Raw genomic sequence first — 27,640 nt, 5'->3', positions numbered from 1 at the left:
TTCATGGATGCCAGGCTTCCTAAAATATTTGACCAACAAAAAACACACACATATACACATATATATATATATATAATATATATAAATAAATATAGTGCCATCAGAAAGTATTCAGACCCCTTGACTTTTTCCACATTTTGTTTTGTTACAGCCTTAATCTAAAATGGATTAAAAAATAAAAAACTCATCAATCTACACACAATAGCCCATAATGACATCACAACACCCCATAATGACAAAGCAAAAAACATTTTTTTGAAATGTTAGCAAAGTTATTAAAAATTAAAAATCCCTTATTTACATACTTATTCAGACCCTTTGCTATGAGACTCAAAATTGCGCTCAGGTGCATCCTGTCTCCATTGATCACAGGGCGATCATCGTCCAGGTTAGGGTAGGCCGTCATTGTATATAAGAATTTGTTCTTAACTGACTAGTTAAATAACGGTAAAATATAATCGAAATAAATCATCCTTCAGATGTTTCTGCAACTTGATTGGAGTCCACCTGTGGTAAATTAAATCGATTGGACAGGCACACACCTGTCTATACAAGGTCCCAAAGTTGACAGTGAATGTCAAAGCAAAAACCAAGCCATGAAGTCAAAGGAATTGTCCGTAGAGCTCCGAGACAGGACTGTGTCGAGGCACAGATCTGGGGAAGGGTACCAAAACATTTCGGCAGCATTGAAGGTCCCCAAGAACACAGTGGCCTCCATTAGTACTAGTACTGGATAATACTAGTACATACTACTAGACTAGCCTAGTAGGCTAACATTAACATACTACTAGACTAGCCTAGTAGGCTAACATTAACATACTACTAGACTAGCCTAGTAGGCTAACATTAACATACTACTAGACTAGCCTAGTAGGCTAACATTAACATACTACTAGACTAGCCTAGTAGGCTAACATTAACATACTACTAGAGTAGCCTAGTAGGCTAACATTAACATACTACTAGACTAGCCTAGTAGGCTAACATTAACTAGCTAGCGAACTTAGCTGGGTCGTTGTTGTCCATGCCAGGAAGCTAGGCTAGCAAGCGTTTCAGCTAGGTAGCTGATGAAAATAACAACTAAACATGTACTGTATGACAAAGACATAGACCATTTTTAACAACATGAAAGAGAGGAGGATGGCATCGGTGTCTAGCAGTAGGGTGAGGTAACAAATGCTTGTTTTACTTGTGCACACATGCAAGCACACACACACACAAAAATCAGTACCACCTGATATTTAGCAACATTGATTGGACTAAATTGTTTTTAGTATCTTTAAGTTTGTTTTCAGTATATTAAACTGAGCATATATAGCCTTGTTGATTTGATGATTAAATGTTGAAATGGCGCTGGATTAGCGGAGGCAGCTCCTGATGTCTTTGTGCTGATGTAACTCTGTGGTTCCAAATCACTAGCTGTTTACTAAACTGTTAAACATTAACTGGACCACGCAGCAGGTCAGAAAACGGTTATGTGCAATATTTGCTTTGTGGACTTCCCCCCCAGACAGATGTTGCTCGCTGGTTTTGTGATGAAACAAAACACTCTGTGTGGTTGAATGTATTCTGCCACTGTGTGTCTTTTTGTTGTCAAGGCCTTACTGTATAACACAGTGGTGTATGAACCGATGGGTTATAGAGAAAACAACGCAATTATCACAACATACACTACAAAAGTATGTGGACAGCGCTTCAAATTAGTGGATTCTATTTCAGCCACACCCGTTGCTGACAGGTGTAGAAAATCGAGCACACAGCCATGCAATCTCCATAGACAAACATTGGCAGTAGAATGGCCTTACTGAAGTGCTCAGTGACTTTCAACGTGTCACCGTCATAGGATGCCACCTTTCCAACAAGTCAGTTGGTCAAATATCTGCATTGTTAAAGCTGCTCTGGTCAACTATAAGTGATGTTATTGTGAAGTGGAAACCACACAAGCTCAAAGAATGGTACCGCTGAAGTGCTGAAGCCCGTAACTCATAAAAATCATCTGTCCTCGGTTGCAACACTCACTACCGAGGTCCAAACTGCCTCTGGAAGCAACGTCAGCACGAGAACTGTTTGTCGGGAGCTTCATGAAATGGGTTTCCATGGCCGAGCAGCTGCACACAAGCCGAAGATCACCATGCTCAATGCCAAGCGTCGGCTGGAGTGGTGTAAAGCTCACCGCCGTTAGACTCTGGAGAAGTGGAAACGTGTTCTCTAGAGTGATGAATCACGCTTCACCATCTGGCAGTCCGACAGACGAATCTGGGTTTGGCGGATGCCAGGAGTACACTACCTGCCCGAATGCATAGTGCCAACTGTAAAGTTTGGTGGAGGAGGAATAATAATCTGGGGCTGTTTTTCATGGATCGTGCCCCTTAGTTCCAGTGAAGGGAAATCTTAACATTACAGGATACAATCGCATTCTAGACGATTCTGTGCTCCAACTTCGTGGCAACAGTTTGGGGAAGTCCCTTTCCTGTTTCAGCATGATAATGCCCCTGTGCCCCAAGCGAGGTCCATACAGAAATGGTTTGTTGAGATCGGTGTGGAAGAACTTGACAGGCCTGCACAGAGCCCTGACCTCAACCCCATCGAACACCTTTGGGATGAATTGGAACGCCCTGGGTCTGAACCTCGCCCTGTGCAACTGGGTCCTGGAATTCCTGATGGACCACCCCCAGGTGGTGAAGGTAGGAAACAACACCTCCACTTCACTGATCGTCAACACTGGGGCCCCACAAGGATGCGTGCTCAGCCCCCTCCTGTACCCCCTGTTCACCCACAACTGCATGGCCACTCACCCCTCCAACTCAATCATCAAGTTTGCAGACAACCCAACAGTGGTAGGCCTGACTACCAACAATGACAAGACAGGGTACAGGGAGGAGGTGAGGGCCCTGGCGGAGTGGTGCCAGGAAACCTCTCCCTCAACGTCAACAAAACAAAGGAGCTGATCGTGGACTTCAGGAAACAGCAGAGAGAACACCCCCGTATCCACATTGAAGGGACCTCAGTGGACAAGGTGGAAAGCTTCAAGTTCCTCTGCGTGCACATCACTGCGGATCAGGAATGGTCCACCCAGACAGACAGTGTGGTGAAGAAGGCGCAACAGCGCACAATCGAGAGCATCCTGTCGGGCTGTATCACCGCCTGTTACGGCAAATGCACCGCCCGCAACCGCAGGGCTTATATCTCAAGGCCATCAGACTGTTAAATAGCCATCACTATCCGGCTTCCACCCGGTTACACAACCCTTACCGAGGCTGCTGCCTTATATACATAGACTTGTAATCACTAGTCACTTTAATAATGTTAAAATAATGTTATAATACTACTTTACAAAAGCTGATGACATCCAGGTACTTTCCTCAGGTGCTGGAGTTGTAGGCAAACAGAAAGGAAAACGCTGTACACTACTGCTCATGCTCCCAGATGATATTTATTTACAACAAAGTTTCCACCCTTTAGGTCTTCATCAGGGATCCACATCCCAGGTGGGGGTGGAAGGTCCTATATATAGAGGCAGTACTCAGTGACATCACTTCCTGAAACAGGAGGTAACAAAATGTATAACATAGTTTCACAATATTAACATTCAATGTATCAAAATATATGAATACTGCTTTACTCATCTCATATGTATATACTGTATTCTATTCTACTGTATTTTAGTCTATGCCACTCATCATTTCTCATCCTAATATTTAGATATTCCTTAATTCCATTCTTTTACTTTAGATTGTGTGTATTGTTGTGAAAATGCAGTAATATCTAATATTTAGATATTACTGCACTGTTACTGCATTATTACTGCACAGCTAGAAACCCAAGCGTTTCGCTTCACCAGCGATAACTGCTAAACATGTTTATGTGACAAATACAATTTGATTTGAAGCAGGACTTTCATTCCAGAATAGCAGTTTGACAGGTGTAATTTTCTGCCATTTCTTGGGGATTAATTATTAACCAGTGGAAGCAATTAAAACCACTGTTCTGAACTAATATGTATACCAAATCTTTTAGGCCTTTTGGCAAACTCCAAGCGGCCTGTCATGTTCCTTTTACTGAGGGGTGGCTTCCGGTTGTCCTTCTGGAAGGTTCTACCATCTCCACAGAGGAACTCTGGAGCTCTGTCAGAGTGACCATCAGGTTCTTGGTCACCTCCCTCACCAATGCCCTTCGCCCCCGATTGCTCAGTTTGACTGGGCGGCCAGCTCTAGGAAGAGTCTTGGTGGTTCCAAACTTCTTCCATTTAATAATGATGGAGGCCACTGTGTTCTTAGGGACCTTCAATGCTGCACAAATGTTTTGGTACCCTTCCCAAGATCTGTGCCTCAACACAATCCTGTCTCGAAGCTCTACGGACAATTCCTTTGACTTCATGGACTGGTTTTTGCTCTGACATGCCCTGTCAACTGTGGGATCTTATATAGACAGGTGTGTGCCTTTCCAAATCATGCCTAATCAATTGAATTTACCAAAGGTTGACTCCAATCAAGTGGTAGACACATCTCAAGGTTGATCATTGGAAACTCAATTCCAAACAGGCCCCCATTAACATCGACAGGGCTGAAGTTGAGTGGGTCGAGAGTTTCAAGTTCCTTGGTTTCCAAATCACCAACAAACTATCAAGGTCCAAACACACCAAGACAGTTGTGAAGAGGGCACGACAACACCTTTTCCCCCTCAGGCGACGTAAAAGATTTGGCATGGGTCCCCAGATCCTTAAAATGTTCTACAGCTGCACCGTCGAGAGCATCCTGACCGGTTGATTCACCGCCTGGTATGGCAACTGCAGAGGGTAGTGCGTAAGGCCCAATACATCACTGGGGCAAAGCTTCCTGACATCCAGGACCTATATACTAGGCAGTGTCAAAGGAAGGCCCAAAAAATGGTCAAAGACTCCAGTCACCCAAGTCACAGACTGTTCTCTCTGCTACCACACGGCAAGCGGTACTGAAACGCCATGTCTAAGACCAAAAGGGTCCTTAACAGCTTCTACCCTCAAGCCATAAGACTGCTGAACAATTAATCAAATGGCCACCCGGACTATTACATTAAACCCCTTTTGTTTTTACACTGCTGCTACTTGCTATTTATTATCTATGCATAGTCATTTCACCTACATATACAAATTACCTCAACTAACCTGTGCTAACAGCACATTGACTAACCTATACATACAGTTGAAGTCAGAAGTTTACATACACTTAGGTTGGAGTCATTAAAACTCGTTTTTCAACCACTCCACAAACGTCTTGATAACAAACGATAGTTTTGGCAAGTCGGTTAGGACATCTACTGTGTGCATGACACAAGTCATTTTTCCAACAATTGTTCACAGACAGATAATTTCACTTATAATTCACTGTATCACAATTCTAGCGGGTCAGAAGTTTACATACACTAAGTTGACTGTGCCTTTAAACAGCTTGGACAATTCCAGAAAATTATGTCATGGCTTTAGAAGCTTCTGATAGGCTAATTGACATCATTTGAGTCAATTGGAGGTGTACCTGTGGATGTATTTCAAGGCCTACCTTTAAACTCAGTGCCTCTTTGCTTGACATCATGGGGAAAATCAACAGAAATCATTCCCAAAAAATTGTAGACCTCCACAAGTCTGGTTCATCCTTGGGAGGCAATTTCCAAACACCTGAAGGTACCACGTTCATCTGTACAAACACTAGTACGCAAGTATAAACACCATGGGACCACGCAGCCGTCATACCGCTCAGGAAGGAGACGTGTTCTGTCTCCTAGAGATGAACTTACTTTGGTGCGAAAAGTGTAAATCAATCCCAGAACAACAGCAAAGGACCTTGTGAAGATGCTGGAGGAAACAGGTACAAAAGTATCTATATCCACAGTAAAACGAATCCTATATCGACATAACCTGAAAGGCCCCTCAGCAAGGAAGAAGCCACTGCTCCAAAACTGCCATAGAATAGCCAGACTACGGTTTGCAACTGCACATGGGGACAAATGTCGTACTTTTTGGAGAAATGTCGTCTGGTCTGATTAAACAAAAATATAACTGTTTGGCAATAATGACCATCGTTATGTTTGGAGGAAAAAGGGGGAAGCTTGCAACCTGAAGAACACCATCCCAACCGTGAAGCACGGGGGTGGCAGCATCATGTTGTGGGGGTGCTTTGCTGCAGGAGGGACTGGTGCACTTCACAAAATAGCTGGCATCATGAGAAGGAAAATTATGTGGATATGTTGAAGCAACATCTCAAGACATCAGTCAGGAAGTTAAAGCTTGGTCACAAATGGGTCTTCCAAATGGACAATGACCCCAAGCATACTTCCAAAGTTGTGGCAAAATGACTTAAGGACTAAAAGAGTGGTCATCACAAAGCCCTGACCTCTATCCTATAGAACATTTGTGGGCAGAACTGAAAAAGTGTGTGCGAGCAAGGAGGCCTACAAACCTGACTCAGTTCCACCAGCTCTGTCAGGGGGAATGGGCCAAAATTCACCCAACTTATTGTGGGAAGCTTGTGGGAGGCTACCTGAAACATTTGACCCAAGTTAAACAATCTAAAGGCAATGCTACCAAATGCTAATTGAGTGTATGTAAACTTCTGACCCACTGGGATTGTGATGAAAGAAATTAAAGCTGAAATAAATCATTCTCTCTACTATTACTCTGACATGTCACATTCTTAAAATAAAGTGGTGATCTTAACTGACCTAAGACATGGGAATTTGTACTAGGATTAAATGTCAGGAATTGTGAAAGATTTTGTTTAAATGTATTTGGCTAAAGTGTATGTAAACTTCCCACTTCAACTGTAGCCTTGTTATTGTGTTACTTTTTATTTTAATTTTCTACTATTTCTTAAACTGCATCGTTGGTTAAGGGCTTGTAAGCATTTCACAGTACGGTCTACACCTGTTATATTCGGCGTATGTGACTAATAAAATTGGATTTTGATTTGACTTACCCTACACACAGACTATATATTAGGGCTCTGTGACTGACTGATTAGTTGACCGTTTAGTCGTTAGGCTGTTGGTCGATTGTTTTAGTTGAGCAATGTATTTGCTTCCATTTCAGTAAACTAATCCATTGCGGAGGCCAAGACTAAAAACAAATGAATGCTTGATATGAAAATGTGGTCGGAGGCTCCATGTGGAGGGTGTGACGCAGAGGCCAAATGGAGCTCTGTACCGCATCGCCATGTTGTAACAATGTGGAAGGCTCTGTATAGCTCCACATTGACATGATTGGTTGAAGGTAGGTGGGGGCTGATCATCCTGTATAAACACAAACTCACTTCCTTGACAACAGCTCTGTACTGCCCCCTCCTGAGATGTGTGCAAACCTGGTGGCCAATTACAAGAAAGGGTTTTGCCACTAAGTACTAAGTCATGTTTTGCAGAGGGGTCAAATACTTATTTCCCTCATTAAAATACAAATCAATTTATAACATTTTTGACATGCGTTTTTCTGGATTTTTTGGTTGTTATTCTGTCTCTCACTGTTGAAATAAACCTACCATTAAAATTATAGACTGATAATTTGGGAAAACATACAAAATCAGCAGGGGATCAAATACTTTTTTCCCTCAATGTATATACATTTCCCAGTGCATTCAGAAAGTATTCAGAACCCTTGACTTTTTCCACATTTTGTTATGGTATAGCACAATACCCCATAATGACAAAGAGAAAATAGGTTTTTAGAAATGTTTGCAAATGTCTTAAAAATAAAAAACAAAAATATCTTATTTACATAAGTATTCAGGCCCTTTCATATGAGACTAAATTGAGCTCAGGTGCATCCTGTTTCCATGTATCATCCTTCAGATGTTTCTATAACTTGATTGGAGTCCACCTGTGGTAAATTCAATTGATTGGACATGATTTGGAAAGGCACACACCTGTCTATATAAGATCCCACAGTTGACAGTGCATGTCAGAGCAAAAACCAAGCCATGAGGTCGAAGGAATTGTCCTTAGAGCTCCGAGACAGGATTGTGTCGAGGCACAGATCTGGGGAAGGGTACCAAAAAATGTCTGCATCATTGAAGGTCCCCAAGAACACAGTGGCCTCCATCATTCTTAAATGGAAGAAGTTTGGAACCACCAAGACTCTTCCTAGAGCTGGCCGCCCGGCCAAACTGAGCAATCGGGGGGAGAAGGGCCTTGGTCAGGGAGGTGACCAAGAACCCGACGGTCACTCTGACAGAGCTCTAGAGTTCCTCGAGAAGGACAACCTTCCAGAGGGACAACCATCTCTGCAGCTCTACACCAATCATGCCTTTATAGTAGAGTGGCCAGACGGAAGGCACTCCTCAGTAAAAGGCACATGACAGCCCGCTTGGAGTTTGCCAAAAGGCACCTAAAGACTCTTTACCCTGCCTTCATTTACATATCTACCTCAAATACCTTATTACAATCACCACATTCTTATTGGCAGACTCAACAGCCTTGGTTTCTCAAATGATTGCCTCGCCTGGTTCACCAACTACTTCTCAGATAGAGTTCAGTGTGTCAAATCGGAGGGCCTGTTGTCAGAACCTCTGGCAGTCTCTATGGGGGTGCCACGGGGTTCAATTCTCGGGCCGACTCTCTTGGTACTGGTACTCTCTTGGTACTGGTACTCCCTGTATATAGCTCCACATTGATCTGGTACTGGTACTCCCTGTATATAGCTCCACATTGATCTGGTACTGGTACTCCCTGTATATAGCTCCACATTGATCTGGTACTGGTACTCTCTTGGTACTGGTACTCCCTGTATATAGCTCCACATTGATCTGGTACTGGTACTCCCTGTATATAGCTCCACATTGATCTGGTACTGGTACTTCCTGTATATAGCTCCACATTGATCTGGTACTGGTACTTCCTGTATATAGCTCCACATTGATCTGGTACTTCCTGTATATAGCTCCACATTGATCTGGTACTGGTACTCCCAGTATATAGCTCCACATTGATCTGGTACTGGTACTCCCTGTATATAGCTCCATATTGATCTGGTACTGGTACTTCCTGTATATAGTTCCACATTAATCTGGTACTCCCTGTATATAGCTCCACATTGATCTGGTACTCCCTGTATATAGTTCCACATTGATCTGGTAGTGGTACTCCCTGTATATAGCTCCACATTGATCTGGTACTGGTGCTCCCTGTATATAGCTTCACATTGATCTGGTACTCCCTATATATAGCTCCACATTGATCTGGTACTCCCTGTATATAGCTCCTCATTGATCTGGTACTCCCTGTATATAGCTCCACATTGATCTGGTACTTCCTGTATATAGCTCCACATTGATCTGGTACTGGTACTCTCTGTATATACAGTTGAAGTCGGAAGTTTTTGGTCTAAATGCAAAGTCTTATGTTTGGGGAAAATCCAACACAACACATCACTGGTTGCCTCTTTATTGTCAAGCATGGTGGTGGCTGCACCATGTTATGGGTATGCTTGACATCATCAAAATAGGGGAGTTTTTCAGGATAAAAAGAAACGGAATATATTTATACAAAAAAAAGATATATATATATATATATATAATATAAAATATAAATGGAATAGAGTTAAGCACAGGCAAAATCCTAGAGGAAAACCTGGTTCAGTCTGCTTTCCACCAGACACTGGGATATAAATTCACCTTTCAACAGGACAATAACCTATAACACAATGCCAAATCTACACTGTTTGTTAGTGGCCTAGTTACAGTTTTGACTTAAATCTGCATTAAATCCTATGGAAAGATTTGAAAATTGCTGTGTAGCCATGACCCCCAACACCTTGACAGAGCTTGAAGAATTTTGAAAAGAATAACAGGCAAATATTGTACAATCCAGGTGTGCGGAGCTCTTAAAGACTAAGCCAAGAAGACTCACAGCTGTAATCGCTGCCAAAGGTGCTTCCAACATGTTCTAGCTCATTGTTGAGGAAAAACTCATTCTAAGTGTCACATAAACTCCCTCTTCGGCCTCTAGGTCATCGGGCTGCTGATTATCCCGCACACCTGTGACCATCGTCTCGCGCACCTGCGCCTCATGACACTCACCTGGACTCCATCACCTCCTTGATTATCTATCTGTCACTCCCCTTGGTTCTTTCCACAGGTGTTATTGACTCACAACGCACCAACATGTTTTCATGTCGGTGCGTTGTTGTTTCATTTGTTTATTAAAACACTCACTCCCTGAACTTGCTTCCCGACTCTCAGCTCACTCGTTACAGAATAACACCTCACCTAAGGGAAGCATCAGGGAGTGTTTTTTTTATTTTATTTTTTGTGTCTGAGTAAAAGATGTCGGATCCGGGAACCGCTACAGGCACTCATGCCTCCGCCGGATCGCCGGGCTCCCCTGCCTCCGCCGGTCTGTCAGGTTCCCGCGCCCCAGCTGACTCGACAGGTTCCCGCGCCCCAGCCGGTCTGTCAGGTTCCCGCGCCCCAGCTGGTGTGATAGTATCCTGCGCATCAGCAGGGGTGACCAGTCCGCTCCTGATCCACGGGTTCATCCCCTCTGACGGCGTCCTGCGGCTGGAGCCATACGTTGGGGAGGGGGTACTGTCACGTATACTCTCTCTCCGGCCTCTAGGTCATCAGGCTGCTGATTATCCTGCACACCTGTCACCAGCACCTCATGACTCACCTGGACTCCATCACCTCCTTGATTATCTATCTGTCACTCCCCTTGGTTCTTTCCTCAGGTGTTATTGACTCTGTTTTCATGTCGGTGCGTTGTTTGTGTTACATGTTAATTGTTTCATTTACTTATTAAAACACTCCCTGAACTTGCTTCCCGACTCTCAGCTCACTCCTCACACCAAGGATCAGGCAGAGCTAATTTTCCAGTTAATAAGAGGTTTATTAGAGCATTTGCAAGGAAGCTTACCCTCCGGATGAAACCAGAGAGCAAAACTGAAAGATCAAACACTCCACCAACACAAAGAGCTGTTTACCCCTGCTAGGGGGAGGCAAGCAAACCAAAGAGATAATTAGCTCTACTCCCTTAAAGCATTGACCAAACAAGCACAGATTCTAACCAGGTCTTCACAGCCTATGTCTCTCAGATAGGCAGGATCAGATCTTTAGAGCCTAAACAGACAGGACAAGAATTCAACCTGGCTTTTAGTGCCCAGAGATAAGGACCAATCACAAATCACTCTTTTGTGGGGTGTACAAAGAGGTTACTGGACAACTGTGGAAAATGACCCGTGACTGTGGAAAATGACCCGTGACTGTGGAAAAGCTATATAAACTGTAAAGCAGCAGAGGAGGGTGAAAGGAGAGGGAAAGAGGAGCTACTGGACAGAGAGATGCTCCCCAAAACATACCACCAGACACAGACACAGGCACGCACGCACACGCACACACACACTTGACTGACCAATAATCTCCAAGGTTTCCAAGGTTTCCTGCTCCATGGGTTGTTCGTATACACACCTAAGGAGGGAGGAGAACCTTTAAAATAGGCCTGCTGCCACTCTCACATGCACATACATTTTCTTAAATAAACTCTTTTTGAATCGAAATCTTAATTCAACCAAGCAGGTGGTCAACATCAGAAGATAAACCTGCATAGTGAGTCACCTGACTGGTTAATCTGAGTAGAAGGGCTTAAAAAGGAAAGTTCATTATTGTATCAGTTAGCGGGTGACGTATGGGAGAAAAGCTAACATGGCAGTCAGAGGCTTTAGGTAACTGCCATTTTACCAGCAAAACAACGTATGGCTGACCGAGTCATAATAAAGCGGCCATTTTGAAGTGGTTTGCCACTAAAACGTTTAACCGTATGTAGCCATAAAAACATCGGTGAACTAGACCACTTTAGCTGATCAGGGACATTTATAGACATTGTCTAAGCAAACCGTTTCAAACCTGTTGCATAATTTAAAAAAGGTAAATAGAGCAAAGTAATCAACTGTAGCTGAATAAATGTTTGCCAATATTTAAACCTACAGTATATGCATGTAGCCTCGGTCCAAATGTACTTCCACTTCAAAATAGACTCAAACTAAGAGTCCTGGTTAAATATACCAGCATGGCAGGTCACATTTCAGAGCTAATTATAATATTTCAAAGATGAAGGAGCTTTCAGTTGCACTAAGTTCTAGAACGAGTCATATAAACTAGATTAGGGGAACATTCTCGAGGGAATGCGTAAACTACCCAGCTAGCACATTTGGTTCCTTGGAAGTCGTGGTAAAATATGTTTTTGGTTGAACATAGAGCTCCACAGTGGAGGTATCATAATACCCATAAAACCTAGTGGTTAAAACAGGGAAATGGTTTCATTTGTTTTCCACCATACATTTTTCCCCATAGGGAGAAAAACTTAAAATAAGGGCTGTGTTTCGTATAGGCTTACCATGGCATGATGTTTTAATAACCATGTAAATATCTCTCAGACAAGGTGACTTTGATCAATATATTCGTCTCTATTTACTCTCAGATTCGAGAATGCAAATTAGCATCAAAGTAGACATCATGCAAAACTACAAATCCCAGCACGCTCCTGAACGTCATCTCTAGCTGACCCCTTGGCTAACAGGTATTGTGTCAATTTCAGACTTACACAAGACAGTTCACAGAATAAACATTTCTAAAAACGTAGCCAATTTATTCATTACTACATTTAGTTAACATTAAATAGTTAATCCAGAGATTCTTACCTTTGTCTCGATTTGGCAGTCTCATCCAGAGCATCATGGCATTTGTAGTTCTTTATGATAGCCACATTAGCATTTCATTTTTGGGGGGTAAATACGGGAGAATTAATTGATAAAAGTCACCTTGTCCTACAGAGATTTACAAGATTACCAAAACGTTACACCAGGATAAGCTTACATGAAACACAGCCCTTATTTTAAGTGTTTTTAAAATGTACGGTGGAAAAAATATTGGAACCATTTCTCTGTTTGACTGCTAGGTTTTATGGGTATTATGACTCATACTGTGGTACTCTATTGGTTGTGGGAATGAAGCCAATGTTTTTTAAACGTTCTGAGAACAGAAGTGAACATTTGGCTCTGTCTGGGAACCTTTATTTTAAGGTTGCAGGGAGGTTCTGAGAATGCTTCACTCCGGTTCCTTGAAAAAGTTTTCCTGGGAGGTTTCTATTTACACTCTGAGATTGAAATTATAAGTTATTTGGAGGTTTTTCAATAACTTCCTTAAAATGTCCAATAATGTTTCAATAAGACTTTTAATAACACTGCTAGAATATTTTGAGTTTAACTCAAAGCACAGATATGAATTTCCATGTGTCCTTTCCTTAAGCATTAATCATGCAAACACATTTATTTTATACTGTGACACGGCATCAGTGAGATTCTAACGTATAACCGTGTGTTCTTTATCCATGGAATTAGTCCAATGCGGCACCAGGATGGACCTAGCATGCCATGTTTTTTTCCTAATACAAAGCTGTTCATTTTAGTCTACTAAAACAGACCCCATTTAAAAGGAAACAAGCGCTCATTAAGATCAAGTGTGACCAATTAGAGGAGAGAGTTTTGTTGATGCGGAGAACGGAATGTATGTTTTTAAATAACATTCTTAGAATGTTCTCTAGAATATTCTTAGAATGTTACTAAAGTTCTTGTGTTTTTATTGAAAGTTTTCTTAACGTTCTCTGAACAAATTGAGAACATGACTTTAAATAGAACCATGAGGAAACCTGTAGGAAACGTTATGCTGCAAGTACTGAAATTCCCACAGAAGAACGTTGTTTCTTAACGTTCTCTGAACTATTGGAGAACATTCCCAACGTCAAATCAATTGGAGAACGTTCCAAGAACATTACCAAATGTTTTATTAAATGTAACCACGTTTGAACTTTTAGGAAATGTTCTGTTAATGTAATGAAATACTTAGAAAAGAAATGTTCCTTAAATGTGCTGAGAATGTTTCAAAGCCAAGCAACAGGAAGTTGTGGGAAGGTTGTATGCAGAAAAACCATAGGACAACCACACTCTCACCAAGCTGTAATAAACCTGTGGTTCTCAGAAAGTTGTGCTTGCTGGGTAAGGAGAATAGGTGGGGTACTCTTTGCCTGGTTAAGTCAGTGTGCACCCTCTGCAAAATACAGCAGACAGATCTTTTTTATAAATAATTATGATAAAACGTGGGCTTAAAAATGAAGTTTAGTCATTCATTTAACATATAAACATTATGTGCTAGCTGGTTAACTGCCTTTGCACTCTTGCAAGAGTTCGATATGTACTTACAAAGTTAGATACTACTAACAAACATGACAAATTCAGTCAACCATCAAAACAATACTCTTATCAAATGTTACGTTTCTAACTGAACACTGAGCTCCTCCTACCTGCAAGTCTCATTCTGCCTCTCTCCTCTCCCACAGACAGACAGCATGCAGGTAGCAGCTGTAGCAGTAACACTGTGTACTATAGCCTATGAGCCTGGCCTCCCCAGCCTAGCAGAACAGCCCGGGGGGTTACAGCTAAGATTAGACAGCTAATACCTTAGATCACAGCTCTATTCCTATTAGAGGAAACAGCGTTTAGCCCGTGACCCCTGGGCCATAGCCAAGCCTCCAGACCCCGCACCAGGCCCCTAACCAAGCCTCCAGACCCCTCACCAAGCCTCCAGACCCCTCACCAAGCCCCTAGCCAAGCCTCCCGACCCCTCACCAAGCCCCTCACCAAGCCTCCAGACCCCTCACCAAGCCCCTAGCCAAGCCTCCAGACCCCTCATCAAGCCTCCAGACCCCTCACCAAGCCCCTAGCCAAGACTCCAGACCCAACACCAAGCCCCTAGCCAAGCCTCCAGACCCCTCACCAAGCCCTAACCAAGTCTCCAGACCCCTCACCAGGCCCCTAACCAAGCCTCCAGACCCCTCACCAGGCCCCTAACCAAGCCTCCAGACCCCTAACCAAGCCTCCAGACCCCTCACCAAGCCCCTAACCAAGCCTCCAGACCCCTAACCAAGTCTCCCGACCCCTCACCAAGCCCCTAGCCAAGCCTCCAGACCCCTAACCAAGTCTCCAGACGCCTCACCAAGCCACTAACCAAGCCTCCAGACCCCTCACCAAGCCCCTAGCCAAGCCTCCAGACCCCTCACCAAGCCCCTAGCCAAGCCTCCAGACCCCTCACCAAGCCCCTAGCCAAGCCTCCAGACCCCTCACCAAGCCCCTAACCAAGCCTCCAGACCCCTCACCAAGCCCCTAACCAAGCCTCCAGACCCCTCACCAAGCCCCTAGCCAAGCCTCCAGACCCCTCACCAAGCCCCTAGCCAAGCCTCCAGACCCCTTACCAAGCCCCTCACCAAGCCTCCAGACCCCTCACCAAGCCCCTAGCCAAGCCTCTAGACCCCTCACCAAGCCCCTAGCCAAGCCTCCAGACCCCTCACCAAGCCCCTAACCAAGCCTCCAGACCCCTCACCAAGCCTCCAGACCCCTCACCAAGCCCCTCACCAAGCCTCCAGACCCCTCACCAAGCCCCTAGCCAAGCCTCCAGACCCCTCACCAAGCCCCTAGCCAAGCCTCCAGACCCCTCACCAAGCCCCTAACCAAGCCTCCAGACCCCTCACCAAGCCTCCAGACCCCTCACCAAGCCCATAACCAAGCCTCCAGACCCCTCACCAAGCCCCTAGCCAAGCCTCCAGACCCCTCACCAAGCCCCTGACCAAGCCTCCAGACCCCTCACCAAGCCTCACCAAGCCCCTAACCAAGCCTCCAGACCCCTCACCAAGCCTCCAGACCCCTCACCAAGCCCCTCACCAAGCCTCCAGACCCCTCACCAAGCCCCTAGCCAAGCCTCCAGACCCCTCACCAAGCCCCTAGCCAAGCCTCCAGACCCCTCACCAAGCCCCTAACCAAGCCTCCAGACCCCTCACCAAGCCTCCAGACCCCTCACCAAGCCCATAACCAAGCCTCCAGACCCCTCACCAAGCCCCTAGCCAAGCCTCCAGACCCCTCACCAAGCCCCTGACCAAGCCTCCAGACCCCTCACCAAGCCTCCAGACCCCTCACCAAGCCCATAACCAAGCCTCCAGACCCCTCACCAAGCCCCTAACCAAGCCTCCAGACCCCTCACCAAGCCACTAGCCAAGCCTCCAGACCCCTCACCAAGCCCCTAGCCAAGCCTCCAGACCCCTCACCAAGCCCCTAGCCAAGCCTCCAGACCCCTCACCAAGCCCCTAGCCAAGCCTCCAGACCCCTCACCAAGCCTCCAGACCCCTCACCAAGCCCCTAGCCAAGCCTCTAGACCCCTCACCAAGCCCCTAGCCAAGCCTCCAGACCCCTCACCAAGGCCTAACCAAGTCTCCAGACCCCTCACCAGGCCTCCAGACCCCTCACCAAGCCCCTAACCAAGCCTCCAGACAACTAACCAAGCCTCCAGACCCCTAACCAAGTCTCCCGACCCCTCACCAAGCCCCTAACCAAGCCTCCAGACCCCTAACCAAGTCTCCAGACGCCTCACCAAGCCACTAACCAAGCCTCCAGACCCCTCACCAAGCCCCTAGCCAAGCCTCCAGACCCCTCACCAAGCCCCTAGCCAAGCCTCCAGACCCCTCACCCAGCCCCTAACCAAGCCTCCAGACCCCTCACCAAGCCTCCAGACCCCTCACCAAGCCCCTAGCCAAGCCTCCAGACCCCTCACCAAGCCCCTAGCCAAGCCTCCAGACCCCTCACCCAGCCCCTAACCAAGCCTCCAGACCCCTCACCAAGCCTCCAGACCCCTCACCAAGCCCATAACCAAGCCTCCAGACCCCTCACCAAGCCCCTAGCCAAGCCTCCAGACCCCTCACCAAACCCCTGACCAAGCCTCCAGACCCCTCACCAAGCCTCCAGACCCCTCACCAAGCCCATAACCAAGCCTCCAGACCCCTCACCAAGCCCCTAACCAAGCCTCCAGACCCCTCACCAAGCCACTAGCCAAGCCTCCAGACCCCTCACCAAGCCCCTAGCCAAGCCTCCAGACCCCTCACCAAGCCCCTAGCCAAGCCTCCAGACCCCTCACCAAGCCCTAGCCAAGCCTCCAGACCCCTCACCAAGCCCCTCACCAAGCCTCCAGACCCCTCACCAAGCCCCTAGCCAAGCCTCTAGACCCCTCACCAAGCCCCTAGCCAAGCCTCCAGACCCCTCACCAAGCCCTAACCAAGTCTCCAGACCCCTCACCAGGCCTCCAGACCCCTCACCAAGCCCCTAACCAAGCCTCCAGACAACTAACCAAGCCTCCAGACCCCTAACCAAGTCTCCCGACCCCTCACCAAGCCCCTAACCAAGCCTCCAGACCCCTAACCAAGTCTCCAGACGCCTCACCAAGCCACTAACCAAGCCTCCAGACCCCTCACCAAGCCCCTAACCAAGCCTCCAGACCCATCACCAAGCCACTAGCCAAGCCTCCAGACCCCTAGCCAAGCCTCCAGACCCCTCACCAAGCCCCTAGCCAAGCCTCCAGACCCCTCACCAAGCCCCTAGCCAAGCCTCCAGACCCCTCACCAAGCCCCTAACCAAGCCTCCAGACCCCTCACCAAGCCACTAGCCAAGCCTCCAGACCCCTAGCCAAGCCTCCAGACCCCTCACCAAGCCCCTAGCCAAGCCTCCTGACCCCTCACCAGGCCTCCTGACCCCTCACCAGGCCTCCAGACCCCTCACCAAGCCCCTACCAAGCCTCCAGACCCCTCACCAGAGCCATCCAGACCCCTCACCAAGCCCCTAGCCAAGCCTCCAGACCCCTCACCAAGCCCCTAGCCAAGCCTCCAGACCCCTCACCAAGCCCCTAGCCAAGCCTCCAGACCCCTCACCAAGCCCCTAGCCAAGCCTCCAGACCCCTCACCAAGCCCCTAGCCAAGCCTCCAGACCCCTCACCAAGCCCCTAGCCAAGCCTCCAGACCCCTCACCAAGCCCCTAGCCAAGCCTCCAGACCCCTCACCAAGCCCCTAGCCAAGCCTCCAGACCCCTCACCAAGCCACTAGCCAAGCCTCCAGACCCCTCACCAAGCCCCTAACCAAGCCTCCAGACCCCTCACCAAGCCTCCCGACCCCGCACTAAGCCCCTAACCAAGCCTCCAGACCCCTCACCAAGCCTCCAGACCCCTCACCAAGCCCCTAACCAAGCCTCCAGACCCCTCACCAAGCCCCTAACCAAGCCTCCAGACCCCTCACCAAGCCACTAGCCAAGCCTCCAGACCCCTAGCCAAGCCTCCAGACCCCTCACCAAGCCCCTAGCCAAGCCTCCTGACCCCTCACCAGGCCTCCTGACCCCTCACCAGGCCTCCAGACCCCTCACCAAGCCCCTAGCCAAGCCTCCAGACCCCTCACCAAGCCCCTAGCCAAGCCTCCAGACCCCTCACCAAGCCCCTAGCCAAGCCTCCAGACCCCTCACCAAGCCCCTAGCCAAGCCTCCAGACCCCTCACCAAGCCCCTAGCCAAGCCTCCAGACCCCTCACCAAGCCCCTAGCCAAGCCTCCAGACCCCTCACCAAGCCACTAGCCAAGCCTCCAGACCCCTCACCAAGCCCCTAGCCAAGCCTCCAGACCCCTCACCAAGCCCCTAGCCAAGCCTCCAGACCCCTCACCAAGCCCCTAGCCAAGCCTCCAGACCCCTCACCAAGCCACTAGCCAAGCCTCCAGACCCCTCACCAAGCCCCTAACCAAGCCTCCAGACCCCTCACCAAGCCTCCCGACCCCGCACTAAGCCCCTAACCAAGCCTCCAGACCCCTCACCAAGCCTCCAGACCCCTCACCAAGCCCCTAACCAAGCCTCCAGACCCCTCACCAAGCCCCTAACCAAGCCTCCAGACCCCTCACCAAGCCCCTAACCAAGCCTCCAGACCCCTATATTATAGCTATATTACCACCGACCAGCTATATTACCACCGACCAGCTATATTACCACCGACCAGCTATATTACCACCGACCAGCTATATTTCCACTGACCAGCTATAATACCACTGACCAGCTATATTACCACTGACCACCAATGACAAAGAATAAACAGTTTAGACATTTTGCTCATTTATAAAACTATTTAAAAAATGTAAATACCTTATTTACATAAGTATACAGATCCTTTGCCATGAGTCTCAAAATTGAGCTCAGGTGCATCCTGTTTCCATTGATTATCCTTGAGATTTTTCTACAAGCTGATTGGAGTCCACCTGTGGTAAATTCAATTGATTGGACAGGCACACACCTGTCTATATAAGGTCCCACAGTTGACAGTGCATGTCAGAGCAAAAACCAAGCCATGAGGTCGAAGGAATTGTCCTTAGAGCTCCGAGACAGGACTGTGTCGAGGCACAGATCTAGTGAAGGGTACCAAAACATTTCTGCAGCATTGAAGGTCCCCAAGAACACAGTGGCCTCCATCATTCTTAAATGGAGGAAGTTTGGAACAACCAAGACTCTTCCTAGAGCTGGCTGCCCAGCCAAACTGAGAAATCGGAGAAGGGCCTTGGTCAGGGAGGTGACCGAGAACCCGCTGGTCAGTCTGACAGAGCTCCACAGTTCCTCTGTGATGATGGGAGAACCTTCCAGAAGGACAACCATCTCTGCAGCACTCCACCAATCAGGCCTTCATGGTAGAGTGGCCAGACGGAAGCCACTCCTCAGTAAAAGGCACGACAGCCCGCTTGGAGTTTGCCAAAAGCCACCTAAAGGACTCTGACCATGAGAAACAAGATTCTCTGGTCTGATGAAATCAATAATGAAATCTTTGGCCTGAATGCCAAGCGTCACGTCTGGAGGAAACCTGGCACCATCCCTACGGTGAAGCATGGTGGTGGCAGCATCATGCTGTGGGGATAATTTTCAGCCGCCAGGGACTGGGAGACTAGTCAGGATCGAGGGAAAGTTGAACAGAGCAAAGTACAAAGAGATCCTTGATGGAAACCTGCTCCAGAGCGCTCAGGAACTCAGACTGGGGCAAAGGTTCCCCTTCGAACAGGACAACGACCCTAAGCACACAGCCGAGACAACGCAGGAGTGGCTTCGGGACAAGTCTCTGAATGTCCTTGAGTGGCCCAGAAAGAGCCCAGACTTGAACCCGATCGAACATCTCGAGAGACCTGAAAATAGCTGTGCAGCGACGCTCCCCATCCAACCTGACAGAGCTTGAGAGGATCTCCAGAGAAGAATGGGAGAAACTCCCCAAATAAAGGTGTGCCAAGCTTGTAGCGTCATACCCAAGAAGACTCGAGGCTGTAATCTCTGCCAAAGTTGCTTCAACAAAGTATTGAGTAAAGGGTCTGAATACTTGTAAATGTAATATTTACGTTTTTTTGCAAAAGAAAAATTGCAAAAATTGCTAAAAAAACTGTTTTTGCTTTGTCATTGGTGGGTATTGTATGTAGATTGATTAGAGAAAAAAAATATTTGATCCATTTTAGAATAAGGCTGTAACATAACAAAATGTGGCAAAAGTCAAGGGGTCTGAATACTTTCCGAATGCACTGTATATACCATATTAGGCCTGTGTTGCTTCTGGGAGAGAAATAAAATCTGCCATAGCAGGTATATTAGTATATTAGTTAACCCAGGAATTTTAATAGCATTTTGAAGCATCTCTATATCTCATATGCCAGAGCGAGCGAACCGCCTCAGAGTAGGAACGTAGAGAAGAGACTCAAGAGATTACATCATGCAACCCTTGCGGCCAGAAATGTACTTCAACATGCCCTTCACTTGCGCCAGAAGGCAGAACAGCTAACCATGCCCTATGAAAAAGTGTCAATAATATGAGTCACCTGCACATTAACGCAGAGATAATATGGTGGCGTAGAGGATTTACTCACTTGACTCGTGACTCCTACTTCAAGAGTTTTAATCTTGTATACATTAAGCTTGTTTTTAATTTTTTTAAGCCGTTTGCATTTGATTTTTCCAGGCAATGGCATGCCATTAAAATGTTATTGATATATCTAGTGAAACATGTAAATGAGAAAGGCTAGGGCGGTATCCAGATCGTCATACCGGCCTTGTGACATACCGAGATATACCGAGATATTCGGTAATACCGGCACTGAACACAAGGGGCGCTGTTTTCAACCCCACTAATACTCTGTAATCCGAAGGTTAGCAATGTTAACAAGTATATGTAAAATCCCATAGAGAATGCTAACTAAATGCTAACGAGCGCATTGCGAACCTTTTGTACAGTTTCTGACCTAAACTATACAAGTCTACATGTAACTCAATAATTCTACTTACAGTTTGCTGCACGCACAAAACAAATATTAGCCAGCAAGGCTCTTGATCCAGGAGGGGATTCTCTGCTGCAAATGCTTGATTTTGGAAGAAGCTAACCACTTAGCTAGATAGATAACAAGCTAATAAATTAGCAAACCAAATGCACAACTGCAGAGCATTTGGCACATTTTAGACAGGTAACTTAATAGTTCTAAGAGCATGCAAACCTCTGGATGTGAATTCCATACTGTAATTGGATCACCTGGCGCATGTTGCACAACAGTGAGTGACTCACAAGGCTCTGGTCTCTCTCTCTCTTCGGTGTGCTTGTAAACAAACACCACATGACATGTGACTGGGGACTACCGTAAGCTTCATAATAATGTGACAGATCAAATAACGTATTGCACAAGTTGACTGCAGGTATTTACTTAAAAAGTAGCTGCAAATATTCAAATGTATGAAGAAAAAAAATTGTCTAAATAAACAGTTTCAACGGTATTGACGGTATTGAAAAACCCTCCGGTGGCTTTTCCCAAATACTCCGGTAGAAGGTTAATGCGGTATACCGCCCAAGCCTAATCAGCACTCTATTGTCAGGAGCAAGCGTCTGAAATTTGATATCCACTCGATAGCACAGCCACAAGTCAATCTCAAGGAAACGTCAGAAAATGTCATTTGTGATTGTGCTGCTCCCTTATGGTATAATTGAGAATTGCAGTACCTGATTGATGAATTTGACAATGAATGTATTAACGAGGAAAATACCTTTTCTTGACCATAGGTGACTGAATGAAATGTTCAGAATTATTGATCATCGTTATTGAAATAGTAATCAAGTACAATTTCAAAACATGAGCATAAAAACAGGTAATAATAAACATGAATCATCATTATATTAATTCACAGTAATCTGTTAATGCGTTTTTAAACACTACATTTCTGCAGCTGTGTAATATCTCAAATGTAACACACAGACACATACAATGGAAATGAGCCCTTCATTATTAATGATTTGGTTTCTAAAAAAGACTTTGGTGTCAAAGAAAAGTATGTTTCAGATGGTTTCACTGATACTCATATTCTAGTGAATGTAATCACAAGAACAACACGTTTTTGGTACATTTAATCCACTAGATATAGAAAGAAGTCATATAAACATAATATAGACACTGTTTACAAATACATCCAGTCCTGTAAAGAGTTTGATTGGCATGTGTTTGATTCAATATGAACATAAAACACAGTATGAATAGAGGGGATGGGAAGTTGGGCGTTGGCTCTTTAAAGAGCTTTTGCTTTTGCTTTGGGTTTGGGAGAGCAGAAACGTTCGGGAATGTTCAGGAACGCAAATCAAAATCACTAAAGTTATGTTTTATAAACTGGTATTCAAGTTTAACAAAAGAGTCACCTTTCACAGCCTTCTGGCCTGACATTACTGTGAGTATCTACTGGTATGTCTTAAGGAACAGGAGAGAACCCAGACCAGCATCTCACAGTAAACAACTTATACAATACGGGACAAAACAACACTGACAAACAATTGACAACAGAAACACAAACTAGGTTGTGAGCTATGGTTAGGAAAACGAAATAAAATGGCTGCAGCTTAAAGTCCCGAAGAGTGGTCCAGAAAAGTCCCAAAGAGTGGTCCAGAAAAGTCCCGAAGAGTGGTCCAGAAAAGTCCCGAAGAGTGATCCAGAAAAGTTGGATCCGCAGACTCAGCCAAAGAATAATTCACCAATATTAAACCATCATTAATTTGATGATTGCATATTATTGAATATGCCAATGTCTCCCAATCCTGGCCCCGGGGGCACAGGACACACACCGCATCCCCTTTAACTGCAACGCTCTACTCTCCGGCTATTATGGAGTGTAGTCTGGCCCAAGGGTGCGAAGGTGAACGGCAAGGCACTGGAGCGACGAACCGCCCTTGCTGTCACTGCCTGGCTGGCTCCCCTCTCTCCACTGGGATTCTCTGCCTCTGACCCTATTACAGGGTCTGGGTCACTGGCTTACTGGTGGCCTTCCATGCCGTCCCTAGGAGGGGTGTGTCACGTCGTGCCAGGCTTTTTTCGCGATACTCAACTTGAGTGGGTTGAGGTAATGATGTGATTTTCCTGTCCGGTTTTGAGCCCCCTCGGGCTCGTGTAGTGCAGGAGATCTCTGGGGGCTATACCCATTCTTGTCTCAGGGTAGTAAGTTGGACTGTTGATATCCCTCTAGTGGTGTGGGGGCTAAACTCAGCCTTGTCTCAGGGTAGTCAGTTGGTGGTCTGTTGAGATCCCTCTAGTGGTGTGGGGGCTGTGCTTTGGCAAAGTGGGTGGGGTTACATCCGGCCTGTCTCAGCCTCCAGTATCTATGCTGCAATAGTCTATGTGCCAGGGGGCTAGGTTCAGTCTGTCCTATCTGGTGAAATTCTCCTGTCTTATCTGATGTAATGTTTGAACTTAAGTATTCTCTCTCTCTCTCCCTGCTCCCACTTCCCCTCTCTCCACCTCCACCTCCTGTTCACCACTGACCAGCTATATTACCACTGACCAGTTATAGTACCACCAGCTATATTACCACAGACCAGCTATAGTACCACCAGCTATAGTACCACCAGCTATATTACCACTGTCCAGCTATATTACCACTGACCAGCTAGCTATATTACCACTGACCAGCTATATTACCACTGTCCAGCTATATTACCACTGACCAGCTATATTACCACTGACCAGCTATATTACCACCAGCTACATTACCACCAGCTATATCACCACTAACCAGCTATATTACCACTGACCAGCTATAATACCACTGACCAGCTATAATACCACTGACCAGCTATATTACCACCAGCTATAGTACCACTGACCAGCTATATTACCACCAGCAATATTACCACCAGCTATATAACCACTGACCAGCTATATTACCACTGACCAGATATATTACCACCGACCAGCTATATTACCACTAACCAGCTATATTACCACTGACCAGCTATAGTACCACTAACCAGCTATATTACCACTGACCAGCTATATTACCACTGACCAGGTATATTACCACTGACCAGCTATAGTACCACCAGCTACATTACCAGCAGCTATATTACCACAAGATATATTACCACTGACCAGCTATATTACCACCGACCAGCTATAGTACCACCAGCTATATTACCACTGACAAGCTATATTACCACTGACCAGCTATATTACCACTGACCAGCTATATAACCACTGACCAGCTATATTACCACTGACCAGCTATATTACCACTGACCAGCTATAGTACCCCTGACCAGCTATAGTACCACAAGCTATATTACCACTGACCAGCTATATTACCACTGACCAGCTATAGTACCACTGACCAGCTATAGTACCACTGACCAGCTATATTACCTCTGACCAGCAATATTACCTCTGACCAGCTATATTACCACCGACCAGCTATATTACCACCAGCTATATTACCAACACTATAGTACCACTGACCAGCTATATTACCACCAGCTATATTACCACTGACCAGCTATATTACCACTGACCAGCTATATTACCACCGACCAGCTATATTACCACTGACCAGCTACATTACCACTGACCAGCTATATTACCACTGACCAGCTATATTACCACTGACCAGCTATAGTACCACTGACCAGCTATATTACCACTGACCAGCTATAGTACCACTGACCAGCTATAGTACCACCAGCTATATTACCCCTGACCAGCTATATTACCACTGACCAGCTATATTACCACTGACCAGCTATAGTACCACTGACCAGCTATAGTACCACTGACCAGCTGCTATATGACCACCGACCAGCTACAGTACCACTGACCAGCTATAGTACCACTAACCAGCTATATTACCACTGACCAGCTATAGTACCACTGACCAGCTATATTACCACTGACCAGCTATATTACCACCGACCAGCTATATTACCACTGACCAGCTGTATTACCATTGACCAGCTATATTACCACGACCAGCTATATTACCACTGACCAGCTATATTACCACCAGCTATATTACCACTGACCAGCTATAGTACCACTGACCAGCTATAGTACCACCAGCTAGATTACCACTGACCAGCTATAGTACCACTGACCAGCTATATTACCATCAGCTATATTACCACCAGCTATAGTACCACTGACCAGCTATATTACCACTGACCAGCTATATTACCACTACCAGCTATATTACCACTGACCAGCTATATTACCACTGACCAGCTATATTACCACTGACCAGCTATATTACCACCGACCAGCTATATTACCACCGACCAGCTATATTACCACTGACCAGCTATATTACCACCGACCAGCTATATTACCACCGACCAGCTATATTACCACCGACCAGCTATATTACCACTGACCAGCTATATTACCACTGACAAGCTGTATTACCACTGACCAGCTATATTACCACCAGCTATAGTACCACTGACCAGCTATATTACATCTGACCAGCTATATTACCACCAGCTATATTACCACAGACCAGCTATATTACCACTAACCAGCTATATTACCACTGACCAGGTATATTACCACTGACCAGCTATATTACCAACAGCTATATTACCACTGACCAGCTATATTACCACCGACCAGCTATATTACCACTGACCAGCTATATTACCACTGTCCAGCTATATTACCACCAGCTATATTACCACTGACCAGCTATATTACCACTGACCAGCTATATTACCACCGACCAGCTATATTACCACCGACCAGCTATATTACCACTGACCAGCTATATTACCACTGACCAGCTATATTACCACTGACAAGCTGTATTACCACTGACCAGCTATATTACCACCAGCTATAGTACCACTGACCAGCTATATTACATCTGACCAGCTATATTACCAACAGCTATATTACCACAGACCAGCTATATTACCACTAACCAGCTATATTACCACTAACCAGCTATATTACCACTAACCAGCTATATTACCACTGACCAGCTATATTACCACTGACCAGCTATATTACCACTGACCAGCTATATTACCACTGACCAGCTATATTACCACTGACCAGCTATATTACCACTGACCAGCTATATTACCACCAGCTATAGTACCACTGACCAGCTATATTACCAACAGCTATATTACCACTGACCAGCTGCTATATTACCACTGACCAGCTATATTACCACTGACCAGCTATATTACCACCAGCATATTACCACCAGCTATATTACCACTGACCAGCTATATTACCACTGACCAGCTATAGTACCACTAACCAGCTATATTACCACTGACCAGCTATATTACCACTGACCAGGTATATTACCACCGACCAGCTATAGTACCACCAGCTATATTACCACTGACCAGCTATATTACCACTGACCAGCTATATTACCACTGACCAGCTATATTACCACTGACCAGCTATAGTACCCCTGACCAGCTATAGTACCACCAGCTATATTACCACTGACCAGCTATATTACCACTGACCAGCTATAGTACCACTGACCAGCTATAGTACCACTGACCAGCTATATTACCACTGACCAGCTATATTACCACTGACCAGCTATATTACCACTGACCAGCTATAGTACCACTGACCAGCTATAGTACCACTGACCAGCTATATTACCACTGACCAGCTATATTACCACCAGCTATATTACCACCAGCTATATTACCACTGACCAGCTATATTACCACCAGCTATATTACCACCAGCTATATTACCACTGACCAGCTATATTACCACTGACCAGCTATATTACCACCAGCTATATTACCACCAGCTATATTACCACCAGCTATATTACCACTGACCAGCTATATTACCACTGACCAGCTATATTACCACCGACCAGCTATATTACCACTGACCAGCTACATTACCACTGACCAGCTATATTACCACTGACCAGCTATATTACCACTGACCAGCTATAGTACCACTGACCAGCTATATTACCACTGACCAGCTATAGTACCACTGACCAGCTATATTACCCCTGACCAGCTATATTACCACTGACCAGCTATATTACCACTGACCAGCTATATTACCACTGACCAGCTATAGTACCACTGACCAGCTATATTACCACTGACCAGCTATATTACCACTGACCAGCTATATTACCACTGACCAGCTATAGTACCACTGACCAGCTATATTACCACTGACCAGCTATATTACCACCAGCTATATTACCACCGACCAGCTACAGTACCACTGACCAGCTATAGTACCACTAACCAGCTATATTACCACTGACCAGCTATATTACCACTGACCAGCTATAGTACCACTAACCAGCTATATTACCACTGACCAGCTATAGTACCACTGACCAGCTATATTACCACTGACCAGCTATATTACCACCAGCTATATTACCACTGACCAGCTATATTACCACTGACCAGCTATAGTACCACTGACCAGCTATAGTACCACCAGCTATATTACCACTGACC

General features: G+C 45.8%; 1 protein-coding gene across 4 annotated transcripts in view; it reads right to left on the bottom strand.

Moving 5' to 3' along the window:
- The window catches only part of kank1a (KN motif and ankyrin repeat domains 1a), a 198,621-nt gene that overhangs the window by 113,152 nt on the left and 57,829 nt on the right, over positions 1–27,640 (bottom strand). For 2 of the 4 annotated variants that reach the window (XM_082961593.1, XM_082961594.1), the window contains exon 3: positions 11,368–11,423. In XM_082961593.1, coding sequence (XP_082817719.1) covers positions 11,368–11,404 — 37 coding nt within the window. In that variant the 5' untranslated portion in view covers positions 11,405–11,423. Of the gene's footprint in view, positions 1–11,367; positions 11,424–14,310; positions 14,379–21,159; positions 21,422–27,640 lie in introns of those variants that run through there. The other 2 variants (XM_082961595.1, XM_082961591.1) reach the window with 2 other exon arrangements.

The sequence above is a fragment of the Salmo salar genome, chromosome 15 (assembly GCF_965601325.2).
Source record: "Salmo salar chromosome 15, fSalSal1, whole genome shotgun sequence".
In the NCBI taxonomy this organism is placed as follows: domain Eukaryota; kingdom Metazoa; phylum Chordata; class Actinopteri; order Salmoniformes; family Salmonidae; genus Salmo; species Salmo salar.
This window is presented reverse-complemented; position numbering and strand designations above follow the sequence as displayed.